The 18,875-nt window shown below is 44.5% G+C and overlaps 1 protein-coding gene across 1 annotated transcript in view; it reads right to left on the bottom strand.

The window, feature by feature from the left end:
* CACNA1S (calcium voltage-gated channel subunit alpha1 S) overlaps positions 1 to 18,875 on the bottom strand; it is a 381,085-nt gene that overhangs the window by 312,544 nt on the left and 49,666 nt on the right. The window contains exon 2 of the mRNA XM_069238889.1: positions 638 to 743. Coding sequence (XP_069094990.1) covers positions 638 to 743 — 106 coding nt within the window. The remainder of the gene's footprint in view (positions 1 to 637; positions 744 to 18,875) is intronic.

Raw genomic sequence — 18,875 nt, forward strand, 5'->3', positions numbered from 1 at the left:
GGCTATTGCAGCACAGTCTTTACAAGCAGCACCCCAACTCCTAAGTACTGATAACTAGTGCATCTCTAAGTGCAAATCCGCCTTGATCGGCGGCATCATCTTAAACCCCAGTAAAAGTACCCCTGTTCATCTGACTTACAGCATCCCCTGCATACCAAGTATTGGAACTGCATGCATCAGTGCAATATGAACTTAGCTCTCACTTGCTACCTTCCCTCGAGTCCCATTACCAGTAATACAACACTTCTCAGACAAACCAACTATGCTTCAACCTAAGAACTTAAGTGCATCCTGTCATGTAGTGCCACCTGTTGTCCTAGGACAGGTAGAAATGCATTTTAGTTATGGAATCTAGCCTGGACTGACAGCACACCCCCAACCTGCCCACATTCTAGTAGTGGTGCTGCATGCAGCTTGTCAGTCAACACGCCCATGTCGTATTGCATTCCCTGCAACTGTGCTGGAGCCACCAGCCGCAGCCAGACACACATTCTTTACCCTGGAGTCTTGACGTGCTGACATTTATCTAATATCATATATAAACTTCCCTATTTGCAGAGCTATTTCCAAAGGTCGGAGCAAAGCATTATTTAAGCACGTTGCATGAGGTACCACAGAGGCAGGAGGAGTAGCTTACCAGGCTGGAGTTGGATGAGTTGGTGTCATCTTCGGGCATGGGCAGGAACACGGCCAGGGCGATACAGTTGGCGAAGATGGTCATGAGAATGATAATCTCGAAGGGTCTGAAGTCTGAGGTTAAGGTAAAGAACACTGGCGGTATCCCTACCTCAGACATATCTGAGGGCCGCCTCCAGCAGCTTTGGACGACCATGAAGGCTAGTGAAACCTGAAATCTGTTATAGGAAGTGAATTGTACAGAGGAGTTCCTTAATATCATTCACCAGTTATGCAAGGCTCCAAGGGAACACCAGCTCTCCACAGAGCACACAGACAGCATGAAGGTAAGACAAAGCAAGGGGGGAATGGTCACACCATCAAAGTATTTTAATGTCAATCTGTCGCTATTCAGGGCAATGCTGCTGTGCTTTACCCAAACGAAAAACATGATATTGCTTTTGAAAAGAAATTCTACCGGTAATAAATAACATTGAGACACTGAGCCAGAGAGCAAAGGACACGGAAGGGCGTTATGATGGCACAAAATGACAACATGCACGAGCTAACCATGAAGACAGCCACCAATACAGGACATTTTAATTTTGCGTGATGAGGGCACCGCAGGGTAGAGGAGTGTAAAATGGACAACGGGAGGGGTTGCGGAATGGAGGGGAGGTTGTCAAAATACCAAGTCAGTGGTCTTCAAAATGTTTAATGCTGACAGAAAATAATATGGTTGGGCCGCTCAAAATGACCAAAAAAAAATATTATTATAAAGTAAAATGTTAAACACTGAAATGTAAGTAAAACATTGTAGTGGAGCTTGAAAGTACATCCTACGGTAAATGTACACGTAACGGATACCCATGGTGCTTTCCAAGTTAGTACCAAAAATATGCAGTGTAAAAAACACATCACAAGCAGCCGACCAAGGAGTGCATTTTAAAAGAAAGGTCAGAACATTTGTTTCTGAATGGCTTTGTTACAGTAAATTCTGAAAGTTAAATAAAATATATACTAAATGAAGCGAGACGAAATGTCTAAGTGACTTTGGAGGCCCATGCAAGAACTTTTGAGCAACACCGATGTACATTGTTCGATTTTATTTTCTTATATTAATTACAAAGCTGTTAATTGAGCTTTTCTTTTCGGCAGCACATAAATCTAGCACTAACGTTTTAACCAGCAACATTCGCTATTTTTGAATTTATGAGCACATACTTACAATTTTAAAAGTGAACTGAAGGTCAAATATATAATGTAATGTGGGCTAGGGGTTACGACTGGATGTTCCACACGTTGCCCGGGGTAACTTAGCAAATAAATATATATGTATATTTAACATTTCGAACATTTCAGTGATGTTCAAGTAGCCCTCTTGAAAACCAGACCACGGCAAAAGACATTAAACGCAAACTAACCAGAGCGAGGTGGGGCGGGGTGGGTCGCCCACTGTCCTGTGCATTCCAAATACCTGGCAGTTGGGCGTTCCAACTGCAGGCAACCTGTCAAGAAGATCTGCTTTGATAAAGCTGTTTAAGAGAGAACGAGAAGGGTGTAATAAAAAGATATAGGAAGTGGGAAGGGAGAAGAGGAAGCCAGGGAAGGAGGGAAATGAAGGATAGACAGATGTTAGAGAACTGGACGGATGGATGAATCGGAAACACGACACTGATTCAAAGAAGCGCATGTAGTGATGGTGGCGCAAGTGTGGGATGCAGCAATGAACATGTTTTTCATTCACAAGAGTTGGAAGAATGGATATCCTAACACTAGAGTTACATACGTGAATTGTTCGCATTTCTGAATCTGCCTTACTGGCATGGTCATGAGGAGGGATCCTCTGAAAGCTCAGAGAGTAACCAAAAAACAACACATTTCAGAGTTCAGATCTGTAGATATACGCTGACTTACACACAGTAAAGTGCCAGTTCTTCATGGTGGTTTGTAAAAAGGGCAATACCAGTCCAACAGCACCGTTAGACAGGGTGTGAGATCCAACATTGAAGTTCTGCCTGCCACCTGTTCCAGAGTCGCTGCACTCAAGACCTACAAGTTGCCTAAACTTGATAGCTCAAATCATTGTCACTGACCGCTACAACTCGATCACGTTTATCTTCTCTATACTTGGCTCCCCCAGGTACCACAGCTTTCTGCATGAGCTCCTGGCTGTGTTTCATTGGCATAGCTGGCAATGATGCTTCTGGGATTTTGGACAGGTCAGCCCTGTTCCAAACCCTGTCTACCAGATATTGGGTAAATGCGTCTCTTCTCCCATCCTGCTCACCGCACCCCCTCGAAGCCACCAACAATGCTCCTAATTCAATAGGAAATGTATGCATTGTAGTTTTTCCTACTGCTTAAAGCTTTCCTTTTGCAGAGTCACGCCAAACAGATTGAAAAATGCCATAGAATGCCACTTTAAAAGCTACCCTTAATGGGAAGAATTGGATAAAGGTTCTATTTTAAGAACAGAATTGAGTAAAACACACTACATTAAAGCCCTATTTTACAATATTCACTGTCATGTATACTTAATGTAAATTTTTTCCACACATGCCTAAGATTGCAAGTTTCACCTCCACAAATCAGGTGCACAATCCTGTACCAAATAAATTATTGACACAGATGCAGTTGACAGCATTTAAGTTTTCTTATGTCATATGCTGAACTTTCTACTTTTCGCTATCAGCTCTTTGTTCGCTGGGGCACTTATGCTCATTCTTAAGGTTTGAGAAATGAAACAACACTAAAGGTCCTACTGACAAAAACATGTGAACCACTGAAACATGGCAATGGGCCACTTGGGCAAACTAGCAGTCTTGTTTGTCACTGCTGGAAAGAAAGTAATGTCATTTGCAAACTCAAATCTACAATTTTATTGGCTACCTTAATGCCTAGAGTTACAAACCATTCTTCTACTGCAATTCTATTAAAAACGAAGTCAAATGACTGATTGTAAAGATGCGGTTGTTGATGTGCACCTTGCCTTTGTCTTTCGACTTTAACTGATTCACATCGGTTGTTTCCTCTCAGCACCTCCTATGATGGGAAGTTGTTTGATTCACATGTTCACATCCATTTCAGTGAAAACAAATTCTATAGCTTCCATCGTAAAATAATTCCTCCATTCAGTCTCCTAATCACAAACTTTAGTTCTGGGAATTCAAAACACATAGATGGATCTTGGCTTGATCCGGTCAACCAAGCAGCACAGGGCTCTCACCTTCTTTCACACGGTTTTCAGCTCTGGTGGCAGGTACCTTGACGTCTTGCAAACAAGTAGACATTTATTTTAACTTTGCAAAATCTTCCTCTGACTGAAGGTGCCTAGGTTCACCCAATGTTTATGTTTAACTAACAAATAGTGTTAAACTTCTCGTTTAACCCAGAAGTGCTATAACTGATATTTTATTGCAAGAGCAAAATCGCAGACATACGAATTGTTCTATACATATCAATACAACAAATATAATTACAATGCATGCAGTTTAGATACGTGTCTGTGGTTACCAGAGATGATTAAATTAAGTACAAAATATCTCAGTCTTTTCTATCTCTCTGTGCATGTCTCTTCGATCCACCTCCCTTGTGCAATTCTTAACAGCAGTCGGAGCACGTCCAAGTGACACTCTGTCTTGAAGCACATTGCTTGTACCAATCACTCACTACAGAGAGCCCAAACATGTCCACTATTTTTCACTTTACATTACCAATAGAGTGACAGTGTATAACAAGAAGTTCCAAAACTTTAAGGATCACCCCTACTCTGCTCACCAGAAACTTCCTCCGTTTGTTTGTCCATTTCACTGGTTGAATTAAAAAATAAAAGTGAGGAGAAGCCAAATTCGTCGGTCAACTATTAAAACTACAGTGATCTTTTAAATAAACATTTAAACCAAATACACAACAGGATCCATGCCAGATTTTACTGATATTTACGTGGGATAAATGGACATACTGTGGACTTAAATCTTCAACCTTTATAGAGCCAGTAGTTATATATTCAAAATATGGCGATGATCAGTACCCGGTCAACCAATATTGAACACACTGAAACTAATATAGCTCTCTTAAGCAATAAAAAAAGAGAGAGCCACGTCATTTTATACAACTCTTAACTAACTCAGTTATGACGACGTGAACCTTTAATAATACATCTATCAACAGTTGGGACTTCAAGGACTTTCAATGTGACAATTTAAAGACTTTAACATGGACTTTAAAATAATAGTGTCACAACAGAACAAACTGCTCGAAAACACTAGTGTCATACAAGGGAACATTCTGAAATCTTTATAGTGGAACATAGTGATGGAGCAGAATTAAGTAAATAAGTCTGGATTTATTTATTTTTCCTTTAAGGAACTCTCTACTGTAGACTTGTTGGAAGTAGTATTTCATTCTGTAAAAGTAACAAAAAGGGACCTCCAGCTTCTTTTCCCCTCCTGCCTTATTTTTGCCTCACATAGCATTGTTATACCCACCACCAAATTTTAAGCCCAACATGCCTTTAAAACACTATTTTTAACATGGGTGAGCCAAAAAACATTTGTACCCTGTTCATGGTCTTGTCTGTAAAGTTCTGGAAACCTACACCACCTTGTGGTATGACCACAAACTGTGTCTTTCCAGATTAGGAGAGGACGAACTATGCCACACTGGACTCGCACAATTATGGCCCTTGCTCACCACTCCCCAGTTCCACATATGGACATTCAACAATCAGTATCTCTGTGGGCCACCACCTAGCCTGGGGTAATGGGTGAGGCTTCATTATACAGAATGATATGAACCAGATTAAATATATGCTGCTATCGAACATACGTTCTCCTTACTTTGCTGCTTACTCCATTGTATTTCCAGCTGTTAGAAAAGGGGTTTTTGGTTGGCAGTCAGGTTGCCCTCTGTCCAAGCAAGAACCCTCACTCTAGTCAGGGTAAGTCATACACAATCCAAAATCAGCCTGTGCCCACCCTCTGGTAGCTTGGCACGAGCAGTCAGGCTTAACTTAGAAGGCAATGTGTAAAGCATTTGTGCAATAAATCATACAATACCATAATATAGCACCACAAAAATACACCACACAGTGTTTAGAAAAATATATAATATTTATCTGGGTATTTGCAGGTCAAAACGATTAAAGATGCAATATGAATTTGTAAAGATATCACTGAAAAGTGATATAAAGTGTCTTAAGTCTTTAAAAAGCAAACAAAGTCTCTTTCAAGCACAAAGTACCTGGTTTCTGGTGGAAAATCTCCGCAAAGGGCCGCAGAAGAAGAGATACGTGGAAAAATGGTGTGTGCGTCGATTTCTCCACAGCACACACGGACTTGCGTCGTTATTTTTCACGCGGGGAAGTCGTGCGTCATTTTCCGGCGCGCGGTCAGTCTCTTTCTGTGGATCGCAGGGATTACCAGATGTCCCGAGTCTGTGCGTGGATTCTCCTGCTTGTTTTCCGGCTGCGCGTCGTTCCGCAGGGCTGTGCGTCGAAATTTCACTCTCACGTCAGGCGTCGCGTCGATTTCTCCTTGGAAGTCGGGCGGCGTTGTCCTTGCGAGGCCGTGCGTCAAAGTTTCGGTTGTCCCGAAGGTGTCGCGTCAATCAGCGTCGGTGTGCGGTGTTTTTCTCGCCATAGAACAAGCTGTGCGTCGAAAAGTTTGGCGCACGGAGCGTCCAAGTGAAAAAGAGAAGTCTTTTTGGTCCTGAGACTTCAGGGAACAGGAGGCAAGCTCTATCCAAGCCCTTGGAGAGCACTTTCACAGCCAGACAAGAGTTCAGCAAGGCAGCAGGCCAACAGCAAGGCAGCAGTCCTTTGTAGAAAGCAGACAGGTGAGTCCTTTGAGCAGCCAGGTAGTTCTTCTTGGCAGGATGTAGTTTCTGGTTCAGGTTTCTTCTCCAGCAAGTGTCTGATGAGGTAGGGCAGAGGCCCTGTTTTATACTAAGTTGTGCCTTTGAAGTGGGGGTGACTTCAAAGAGTGTCTAAGAAATGCACCAAGCCCTCTTTCAGTTCAATCCTGTCTGCCAGAGTCCCAGTAGGGGGTGTGGCAGTCCTTTGTGTGAGGGCAGGCCCTCCACCCTCCCAGCCCAGGAAGACCCATTCAAAATGCAGATGTATGCGAGTGAGGCTGAGTACCCTGTGTTTGGGGTGTGTCTGAGTGAATGCACAAGGAGCTGTCAACTAAACCTAGCCAGACGTGGATTGAAGGGCACAGAAAGATTTAAGTGCAAAGAAATGCTCACTTTCTAAAAGTGGCATTTCTAGAATAGTAATATTAAATCCGACTTCACCAGTCAGCAGGATTTTATATTACCATTCTGGCCATACTAAATATGACCTTCCTGCTTCTTTCAGATCAGCAGCTGCCACTTCAACAGTGTATGAGGGCAGCCCCAATGTTAGCCTATGAAGGGAGCAGGCCTCACAGTAGTGCAAAAACTAATTTAGGAGTTTTACACTACCAGGACATTTAACTACACCAGTACATGTCCTGCCTTTTACCCACACAGCACCCTGCTCTAGGGGTTACCTAGGGCACACATTAGGGGTGACTTATATGTAGAAAAAAGGGGAGTTCTAGGCTTGGCAAATACTTTTAAATGCCAAGTCGAAGTGACAGTGAAACTGCACACACAGGCCTTGCAATGGCAGGCCTGAGACAAGGTTAAGGAGCTACTGAAGTGGGTGGCACAACCAGTGCTGCAGGCCCACTAGTAGCATTTAATCTACGGGCCCTAGGCACATATAGTGCACTCTACTAGGGACTTATAAGTAAATTAAATAGCCAATCGTGGATAAACCAATCAATAGTACAATTTACACAGAGAGCATATGTACTTTAGCACTGGTTAGCAGTGGTAAAGTGCCCAGAGGTCAAAAGCCAACAACAACAGGTCAGAAAAAATAGGAGGAAGGAGGCAAAAGTTTGGGGATGACCCTGTCAAAAAGCCAGGTACAACATGACCCCCTACCAGCCTAAAGCCAGGGGAGAACAATCACTATCCTGATGTACTTCCCTGTTTGAGGCGACAGAACAAGGACCCAGGCCCACAACAGCAGGGGCATGCTCCAGTTCTTCGCCTTCCTGACTCCAATTGGATCCCTCTGTCCATACTCTCAGGGCCCACTAAGCCAACCCATGGGGAACCTTTCTCCTTACCTGCGGATCCCATCTGTGCAGCACCTAACCTTACTTTGCTCACAGATGTATCCCAGGAGCAGGATAGTACCACCAGGACCAACACAGTGGTGTTGCCCACTCTACCCCCGGGGTGTGACACTTGTCCCCTCCCCAGGGATAACTCTGTCCACCCGGACAGCAAGCCACAGTGGTTACTGACAGCTGCCAGGGATGAGAGCCAGGCCCCAGGCCTCTCAAAGCTCTCCCACCACTGTGGCTGTGGAGAGTGGGGGGGCGGTAGCCCCAGGTGCTGGGCACACTTTAACCACTCTCCCTTCCACCAGGTCAGGGATGACAGCCTGAACCTGGTCCTCCCCTCTGGGGCTCTGTACCCTCCCTCCTGGAGCGGTACCCCCAGAGTCCAACATGGTCAGGGTGCTTATAGAAGTCGCCCTGTACCATTCCTCCACCAGTGCAGGGCTGTTAACCTGCAACTGGCCCTCCAACCTGGGGTCTGTACCTTCAGGTTGGACTAGGGCCCGGGGTGAGGCTTCCCTTCCCCTGCCCTCCCTTCTGGGGTCCAGCACCCTCCAACTAGGAGTGGCCTCCTCAGAAGACAACATTGTAGGGGTACTGTTATCAGTAGCCCCTCCCTCCAGGTCCGGGGGGACACCCTGAACCTGGCCTTCCAGCCCAGGGTCTGTACCCTCAGACTGGATCACTGCCTGGCAAACCAGGACTTCCTGGGGGGCACACCTACCCCCCACCGGGTCAGAGTTTAACCTCTGAACCGGGTTCTCCAACCCAGGGTCACCACCCTGAGGTTGGGCAATTGCCTGGCACACCAGGGCTTTCTGGGGGGCACACCTACCCCCCACCAGGTCAGAGTTTAACCTCTGAACCTGGCCATCCAACCCAGAGTCAACACCCTGAGATTGGACAATTGCCTGGCACAGCAGGACTTCCGGGGAGGCACACCTACCTCCCACCAGGTCAGAGTTTAACCTCTGGTCCTGGGTATCCAACCCAGAGTCACCACCCTGAGGTTGAACCACTGACTGGCATACCAGGACTTTCTGGGGGGCACACCTACCCCCCACCAGGTCAGAGTTTAACCTCTAAACCTGGTTAGCCAACCCAGAGTCACCACCCTGAGGTTGAATCTTTGCCTGGCATGCCAGGACTTCCTGGGGGGCACTCTCACCCCCCACAAGGGACACACCGTCCCCAAGGGCCACACAAGAGTCTGGTTGGCGCAGGTCTCCTGACCTCTGCCCATCCGGCAGAGTATGGGTCTCCCCCAAACCAGAAACGGTTTCACCTGGGTCATTCCTGGGGGGCTCTGCTCTCAGAGCTGACCCCGGACTCTCCAGATCCTCCACTGGGGTCTGCAACCCCCTCTCAACCCTATGTCTGGACTTCTGCACCCCCTCACTAGGAGTGGTACTGCCAGACACCAGAACTGTTGGGATGCTGGCTACAGTCACCCCCCAAGTTCTTCTGACACTGCAGGGCTTCCCTCAAAAGGTGGCCCTACGGTACAGGCTAGGCTTCCCTCCTGGTGTTCCCTCATGGAACCCTCTAGGACCTGGGACCTACCTGGGACACTACAATCCTCTCCCACCTCACTTGGTTGGGAACCACCTAGACCACTCCCTTCAGGAGCACCCCCAAATGCCTCTTCAGACTCTCTGGTACTCACCCAGAAGTCTGCCTCCATTATAAGTTCCCTGGGGTCAGAGAACTCACACTCCACCTGGTGTTGGCGTAGCTCTGGAAAATAAGGACCAGACATATGCTCTCCAGCAATTACATCACTCTGCCCTTCACATGTATTAACCACAGTACCCTTCACCCAACCACCCAGTAACTCAGCCTTGGAAAAGCACTCTACATCACCCTCCTGAGACTGGTGAGACAGTATCTGCCTGTCCCTGACACTCAACCCATACTCTTCTGGTATGTCTCTACACGCTCTATCGAGGACGTCCACCAGGGGGGAACCCTTTTCTCTGTCACTCTCTGCTAGAGTCAGTAAAGTGCCCCTCCCCCCCCCAAGTAGGAATATGACTCCCTGTGCCAGTTCCCCAATCCTTCTCAGGGACCCTGTGCATAACGGGAACTACCTCATACCCTTGAACCACCTGGGGTGTGTCAACTCCCTTCTTCAAGTTGGGCACCACATCTCTGGGCTTGTGCCCTTCTTCAGCAGTACTGGATGCAAGATTTTTGCTGCCACCATCTGAACTGGACTCAGCCCTTCCGGCCTCCAGTTTCAGCTCTTCACAGCTCAGCTCTTGAGCTGCAGTCCTTTCTTCTTCTAGGGCTAAGAGTCTTGCTGCTTCAGCCCTTTCAAGCTGCTCATCTAGCTCTTCCATCCACCGCTCTTGAGCTAGGAGCCATTCATCTCTCACTGGTTCTCTTTCCTCATCTGAGTAGTCTTCCTCCTCATTTGAGCAGTCCCCCTCCTCATCTGAGGGGTACTTAGTCATTTGTTTTTTTTTTTGCCTCTCTCTCTGCCCATCTTTCTTCCCCCAGACTATGTAGGCATGTAGCATTTCTATCTTAGTAGATCTCCTTGATACAGGAAGGCCCCATTTTCTGCAAAGCCTCCTTAGGTCAGCCTTAGTGAGGTGGTCAGTAGGCACAAAGAGTGAGTAGGTAAGCAATCTCATTGCTGATAAGGTCTTACCGGCAAAAACCAAAATCCAAAGTCCAAAATATCAATAGTATATCCAGGAGGACATCAGAGAACAAAAAGCAAAAAGATGAAAAATCAAGTTGACCTTCAACTGTGGGTAGGTAGTGAAATACTTAGCTACTGTATGTCACTGCACAAACACAAGTCCTATCCTCACCGCTGATCACCAATATTAGAAATGGGGTTTTTGGTTGCCAGTCAGGTTGCCCTCTGTCCAAGCAAGAACCCTCACTCTAGTCAGGGTAAGTCACACACAATCCAAAATCAGCCTGTGCCCACCCTCTGGTAGCTTGGCACGAGCAGTCAGGCTCAACTTAGAAGGCAATGTGTAAAGCATTTGTGCAATAAATCATACAATACCATAATATAGCACCACAAAAATACACCACACAGTGTTTAGAAAAATATATAATATTTATCTGGGTATTTGCAGGTCAAAACGATTAAAGATGCAATATGAATTTGTAAAGATATCACTGAAAAGTGATATAAAGTGTCTTAAGTCTTTAAAAAGCAAACAAAGTCTCTTTCAAGCACAAAGTACCTGGTTTCTGGTGTAAAATCTCCGCAAAGGGCCGCAGAAGAAGAGATACATGGAAAAATGGTGTGTGCGTCGATTTCTCCCCAGCACACACGGACTTGCGTCGTTATTTTTCACGAGGGGAAGTCGTGCGTTGTTTTCCGGCGCGTGGACAGTCTCTTTCTGTGGATCGCGGGGATTACCAGATGTCCCGGGTCTGTGCATGGATTCTCCTGCTTGTTTTCCGGCTGCGCGTCGTTCCGCGGGGCTGTGCGTCGAAATTTCACTCTCACGGCAGGCGTCGCGTCGATTTCTCCTTGGAAGTCGGGCGGCATTGTCCTTGCGAGGCCGTGCGTCAAAGTTTCGGTCGTCCCGAAGGCGTCGCGTCGATCAGCGTCGGTGTGCGGCGTTTTTCTCGCCGCAGAACAAGCTGTGCGTCGAAAATTTGGGCGCACGGAGCGTCCAAGTGAAAAAGAGAAGTCTTTTTGGTCCTGAGACTTCAGGGAACAGGAGGCAAGCTCTATCCAAGCCCTTGGAGAGCCCTTTCACAGCCAGGCAAGAGTTCAGCAAGGCAGCAGGCCAACAGCAAGGCAGCAGTCCTTTGTAGAAAGCAGACAGGTGAGTCCTTTGAGCAGCCAGGCAGTTCTTATTGGCAGGATGTAGTTTCTGGTTCAGGTTTCTTCTCCAGCAAGTGTCTGATGAGGTAGGGCAGAGGCCCTGTTTTATATTAAGTTGTGCCTTTGAAGTGGGGGTGACTTCAAAGAGTGTCTAAGAAATGCACCAAGCCCCCTTTCAGTTCAATCCTGTCTGCCAGAGTCCCAGTAGGGGGTGTGGCAGTCCTTTGTGTGAGGGCAGGCCCTCCACCCTCCCAGCCCAGGAAGATCCATTCAAAATGCAGATGTATGCAAGTGAGGCTGAGTACCCTGTGTTTGGGGTGTGTCTGAGTGAATGCACAAGGAGCTGTCAACTAAACCTAGCCAGACGTGGATTGAAGGGCACAGAAAGATTTAAGTGCAAAGAAATGCTCACTTTCTAAAAGTGGCATTTCTAGAATAGTAATATTAAATCCGACTTCACCAGTCAGCAGGATTTTATATTACCATTCTGGCCATACTAAATATGACCTTCCTGCTCCTTTCAGATCAGCAGCTGCCACTTCAACAGTGTATGAGGGCAGCCCCAATGTTAGCCTATGAAGGGAGCATGCCTCACAGTAGTGCAAAAACGAATTTAGGAGTTTTACACTACCAGGACATATAACTACACCGGTACATGTCCTGCCTTTTACCCACACAGCACCCTGCTCTAGGGGTTACCTAGGGCACACATTAGGGGTGACTTATATGTAGAAAAAGGGGAGCTCTAGGCTTGGCAAGTACTTTTAAATGCCAAGTCGAAGTGGCAGTGAAACTGCACACACAGGCCTTGCAATGGCAAGCCTGAGACAAGGTTAAGGAGCTACTGAAGTGGGTGGCACAACCAGTGCTGCAGGCCCACTAGTAGCATTTAATCTACAGGCCCTAGGCACATATAGTGCACTCTACTAGGGACTTATAAGTAAATTAAATATCCAATCATGGATAAACCAATCAATAGTACAATTTACACAGAGAGCATATGCACTTTAGCACTGGTTAGCAGTGGTAAAGTGCCCAGAGGTCAAAAGCCAACAACAACAGGTCAGAAAAAATAGGAGGAAGGAGGCAAAAAGTTTGGGGATGACCCTGTCAAAAAGCCAGGTACAACACCAGCCTAAAGAAAGAAGGTATTGAATAAAATCTCTGAAGGGGTGCTAAAAGATAAAAGGTAGGCAAATTATCATGTGACCAAGAACTCAGACTCGATCTGGCCAAACTAAGGGCCTCGTTTATAAGTCGGCAGAGGGGAGTCATCTATCACAATTATGACGGATATCCCGTCCACCGCATTACGATCCCGTTCTATACTATGGGGATCATAATACAGCATACGGAATATCCGTCACGTTTTATGATGGAGTTTTCCCTCCGCAGACATCCAAAATACTCAGGACCTAATTTAAAGTATTTTAATAAAATAAGTTATAGTAACAAGGGTTTCAACTCAAATAAGAGACACAAAGAAAAAGACGAAACTCCACATTTCTACATGTGAAATATTAAATCTATCATTTAAAAAGAGGAAATCAAGTTTCATATATGAATATTGTCAATTCAAGAGTTCACATAAGTATACTTTGACTATTCAACCCCGAAATTGGGTGAAAAATGTTTCTAGATTTCCCTTTTTGATAGTAGCAATATTAGATGCATACTAGTTGCCATAGTAGATTCACTTTAAAAGAACTGGTTTTAATTGTTTCAATACACTTACGTTCTTTGGGATGTCATCAAATAAATCGAGACCTAGAACTTCAATTTACACTTTCAGGCATATATCTCACTACAAGACCCATTCACCGGTAAGCAGTGATAAGAAATCCTAAATGGCACAACAGAACTTAACAAATTTGAGCAAAGAGGCAGGAAATCCATTCAATAAAATCATTCTCACTCAGGATTTCATCCAGTAAATAATGCTTATAATAAGGATGTAGAGTTGTTCGCCATGGATATCGTTAGCTGCACCATTATAGAAAGGAATGCTTGGTGTTTTTGCACTGCTGGAGAAGCATGAAAACGCTTAGCAGGATATTCGCTGTATATTTTGGACATAGGACCCAATTTCAGAGAGTACAACATTTGCAGCAGGAGTGAGAATCTTGTCGCAGAGTCGGCAGGACGCCTTGAAGATAGATGAGCTTCCGCCCGAGTTTCTGTCAGTGAAGTAGAGGTTACCATGTTGGTTGGAATCACATTCTTCATCTAGAAAATTACAGCTGATGTCTATGGAAGGTCTGTATGTAGGTGCAGCCCATAACCGGTCTGACACTTATAAGTTGTTTTGTTGCACACAATTTGGCAGCTGGGAGAGAAAGGGCTGAATATGCTGTGATCTGGATTGTCACTAAGAAGCCATTTTAGATGTTGGACTGCTGCCCACAGCAGTTGAATGAGTCATCTTAGAAGTAGTTGCTGGTGGGGAACACAGCTATTCAAGATTCCGAAAATCAGAAATGTGGGATCGCCCTATAGGAACTGTGACTAAACACAGGAAGAACAGCTGTAGTCGGACTTTCAGATGGAACCTGCTACAGAAGAGACAGCAAGGTCTGTTAGCCTTGGGGGCATTGGGAACCCAAAGACCTTCAATCCTGCTCCTCATCGGGCAGGACAAAATCTGCCATCCTGCTTTACAAGGTACGTCAATGATACACATGCCTATCCTGGGCATATTAGACCCTCGAGATTCTCTGTGTATGAAGAGCTCTTCTCCTTCTGGAAAGATCCAGGGTACTCTGGGGGCCTTATGCTCCTGGGTCATAAGCACAGAAAAGTATGCATATGACCATGGTCTGATTTAGGGAGGAACTAATAACAATTTGGTGACAATGGTTTGTTTAACCACACTTGTGTGTAATCCCAAACCAGTCTAATACAGGAAGCAATAGAACCTAGCATTAGTCAAGTAAATACGGGATGCTACATCTTGAGGAAAACCCAATCACCCAAATGGGAAGACTGTTGCCATAAGAGTGTGTAGCATGGGAATGTCAGCACTCCATCTACTGGAGGTTAATAAACAATATGCCAATGTGGCAACATTCTTCAATTAGAGGTACAGTAAATTAAATGTTATGGTATACAGATGGGAATGATAAAGCAAAAAAAATGCACATATAGTACTTGCAATAAAATTATTTTGCCCGATACATTTATTGTGCAATGTAAAGAAATATAACAAGTAAATTCAAACGATTGTAGATTATGATGGTTACAATAAAATCACATCTATGCCGTAAAAAGGACTCGCAATACCGTACTGTTTTCACACACAGCCCCTTGAGTCTACATTTTGAAGTTCTTTTCTATAACTTTATTGGACAAACCAGAAGAAACATTTATTGTTGGAGAGATTACAGAATGGTATGTTTACCTTTCGATCGGGTAACAGTATATATAGTGCATTGTGTAATGAAAGTTCTTTGTATGGTGCTGTGTGCAATTTGTGAGGTCTGCATGGCTATCTGAACTTTAGCAAGAAATATGGGAAACAACTCAGCATGCCACTGTAGACTGAGGTTCTGCTGAGGTCGGGATGCCAGCAAGTATACAAGTTATTTGGAAGCATAGATAAGCGCAATCAAAAATTAACTATATAAAGTATGTCATGGATTATTCAAATATTTAACCCCCTCCAAAAACTTTATATGAGGGAGAGAACGAGTTAAAGAATCTGGTTCGCTAGGTGCTAAGTCATTGTTACATACAAATAGATGGCACCTCACATAAACTACCACCATGAGTCGATTGGGTTGTCGTCCCAGCCGGCTACTGAAATCAGAGGCAGATCTCCTTACTGCAGGGAAAACAACAAGGAAGAAGCAACCCCTGGCATAAACTATTCCAAAGACAGGGGAAGGGGAACAAACAGAACCCTTCTATGTCATCTTGCAACCTATTGAGTCAGACCCCCGAAACAAAAGGGTGCTGCAGTACACTCAATCCATCAACTTAAATGTGTAAAGGAAACTTTTGAAAAAAGATTTAATAATCTAAACCCCTGTGTATGAATAAAAATAAAATCACATGTTCTGTGGCCAACATGTTTCAATGCCTGTAAAAAATGAACACAGTTTCTTAAGGGCTAGAGGGCCATTAGATCACCCATTTCATGCACCACATAGAAAACAAAGCACTGGAAAGGCAACGTAAGTAGTGGTCAAAATAAAAAATTAAACATTTCTTGGTTTACAAAAAATAATATTCATAAAATCAATGGTGATAGTTACCAAGAGCCCACCGTGTGAGTGCATACCAATGAACACTGGCTTCAATTGTGTATATATTTACATTTTGTCTTTGTCACCAAAAACAAAATCATATTTTGTGAGCCCCCCGCAGCAACGAGAAGAAGGCTCTCAGTAGATCAGCTATGAAAAATGGAAGAAAAGGTGGGAATGGGAAAAAATATTGTTCCCGAAACTATACTGTGGTGTTCTCCAGAATCTAGATGAAATTCATTATATTGTGTGTACAAGTTAGAGTTCCACATCATTTAAAACCCACAATCTTTTTGCAAAAATTGAAGCATCACAGCCCATGCAGGACCCCAACAGAAAGCCAGATCAAGAAACCAACAAACTAAAAATGCTCATCGCTTCACATGAAACACTGCTGTTCACTACCAGCAGGGGGCATGACACCATACTACCTAACTGGAGAACAACTCGAAACCATACAGATCCTCCCCAACACCTATAACCTGTCCTCTACAACAATTACTACCAACTTTCCCCTCTGCCTCCAAGATATATACACATCTTACCTCCTCAGCTCAGCCCAGACAGAAAACGTCCTTGGAGTTACAATGGGAAACTGATTTGCAAACATATTTCTCTATTTCTTTATGGAATAAGATTTGGATAAAATTTTGCAAAACTTCACGTTCTGCTAATACTACTCAAACATTATTCTTCATATGTAACAGACTTATGTTTGCACCACATACTTTATGCAAAGTCAATCCTAACATATCATCAATATGTTGGATACCAATTCTGGACACAAATCAACCAAATTTTCTATACATATGTTCAGTTTTCCTTCATAAATGTATTTTTAAGGATCCTTTTTTTTAGTGTGGAAGAATTGTGATCTTAATGTACAAATTGTGGACTTAATTGCTGTAGCATTTCAACAAATAATCAAAAATTGGAAAAATGCTCTTAAAATCTTATTTCAAGAATGGTGGTACGGAATTAGCTATAATCATAGATTAGACAGGAACTTTGTTATTTCAATATCCTTGGCTATCAAGAGAGATGCTCTTTGGTCGCCTGTAATTGCTCTTCTAAATGTGTATGCTTTTAAAACTAAGTTACGTCAACCCATTACTGAAGAACTTTCAAAACCTCCTTAGTTTTCCTTCCTTGATCTACTATCAATTGCAAAGATCAGTTTATGTATGTGTTCCACCTTACATTGGCAACGTATATCTATGTTATAAGGAACGTTCTATTTCTATTTTTCTCTCCTCTTTTTTTTCCTTCTCTCTTATTGCTTTTTGACAAGTAGATTTCATATTTAGTTATGTTACTCACACAGAGCTCATTGTGTTAACGTATGGTTATTCAGTTTTTATTATGACTGTTTCTATTATTTTATTTGTATTATATATATCTGAATAAAGTTCTCTTTACAAAATTTAAAAAAATCATACAGATCCCAACACCGCTCTTACACCTTACCTACGGTGCCTACAGCTCCAAACTCTACGAAGGGTTGAACGATAGTGTGAGGTGAAATATTTAGAAATTAAACCAAAGGGCTCACCACTCAGTCATTGAGTACAAGTGCGTGGCATTGTGAACATTTTCTTCCTTTCATGGTCTTTACTGGTTTGTAGACATGTGCATCCAGGTGAAGAGAAAGATAATGTAGAGGTTTACCCTTGCAGAAAAAGGCATTTCTGAAAAAGAGGACCACCAGCGGGATTAATACCGGAACCAACAGACATCTCAAAGGGCCTCAATGAACGCGAGGGGAAACAGCACCAGGGGATGGATTATTAAGAATGCCTGGAGGATGCAACAGGCACTTCTGCTCACTTTTTGCTCTAGGCTCAGTGCATGTGTGCCACCAGCATATCAAGGGGGTATTTTCTCATTCCCATGAGGTGTGGCCCCATGCAATTGGAGGAACACTTTTCCTCTGTGCCCGCAGCATTTTACAGACGTGGGAGCAGAAACAAAGGAGTTGTTGGTAGGTGCAGTATTTAACCCCTTGAAATAGGTAAAGGTTGCCCCAGGGACCTCACCAGGCATCCCCCGGCAATCAGGTGCAGTTGCATACTGCGACTGCATGCAGGGGAAACTCTGACCCACTTTGAAATGCAGGTTGAGTTTTTGCATACACAGTGAAAGGAGGGCCCTAGGGTAGATATGAGTTGGGTGCTGCCCTGGGTAGCGCATTAACTGCAATAGGGTGCACTGATCTGATCCGTACCCAGTCGTCTCAGTTAAAGGTGTGTTGCAGTGCAGTGTGCCCTATGTGGGATATGGTCCCAGTTCAAGTGGAGAACAAGTGCACTGCTTTTCCAGGTAGCGCTCAGAACAAGGAGACGGCAAACTGAATGAAGGTCAGGACATACACGCAGCTACACAGGCCAGGATCAGAACCAGGCTTCTATATCACTGGAGGTGGAGCTAGAAAACGCTAAGACGCAAGCAGGGTGAGACTACTGACAGGGGCAATATTAAAACTAGGAGCTGTATATTGGTTTCAACAAACAAACAACAGAGTGAGTTGTGTTCATATCCAAGGGACTGACAACCAGGTCAGAGTAAGAACCAGGCTAAATGTTAGACAGAGACTTACAACTAGAACTTGATAAGGGCACACATAGGAATATATCCAGGACAGCACCAGGACTAAAACCAGGGCTGATGCCTCTGAAGTGAGCCATGTGCAAAACTACAACACAATCAAACCGCCAAACGTTTTAAACGCCTCCGCCCTGCACCATGGTTTAATATTAGGCATGCATCAGCTGGCACTACGGTAAGGAATAGTCACCCTAAGCTGAAAGAGGGTGTCAAAATAGATGTGATGGCATCCCAGCCTCTGCTGACGGACCGCCCGCCCATGAACCTCTGCTCCTCACCCCCACCCCCGTATCATACTACAGTTCCCCTGTGACTGCTCAATCACCCAGACTGGCATGGTAGGGACTTAACACTTGGTGTGATGTCAGAAAGCAGCTGTCCACCCACGAATATACCGTGTCTCAGGAATCTTTCTCCGAAGGAGGCTTCATTGGAGTGGCTGGTGGA

Source organism: Pleurodeles waltl, chromosome 6, assembly GCF_031143425.1.
Source record: "Pleurodeles waltl isolate 20211129_DDA chromosome 6, aPleWal1.hap1.20221129, whole genome shotgun sequence".
In the NCBI taxonomy this organism is placed as follows: Eukaryota; Metazoa; Chordata; class Amphibia; order Caudata; family Salamandridae; genus Pleurodeles; species Pleurodeles waltl.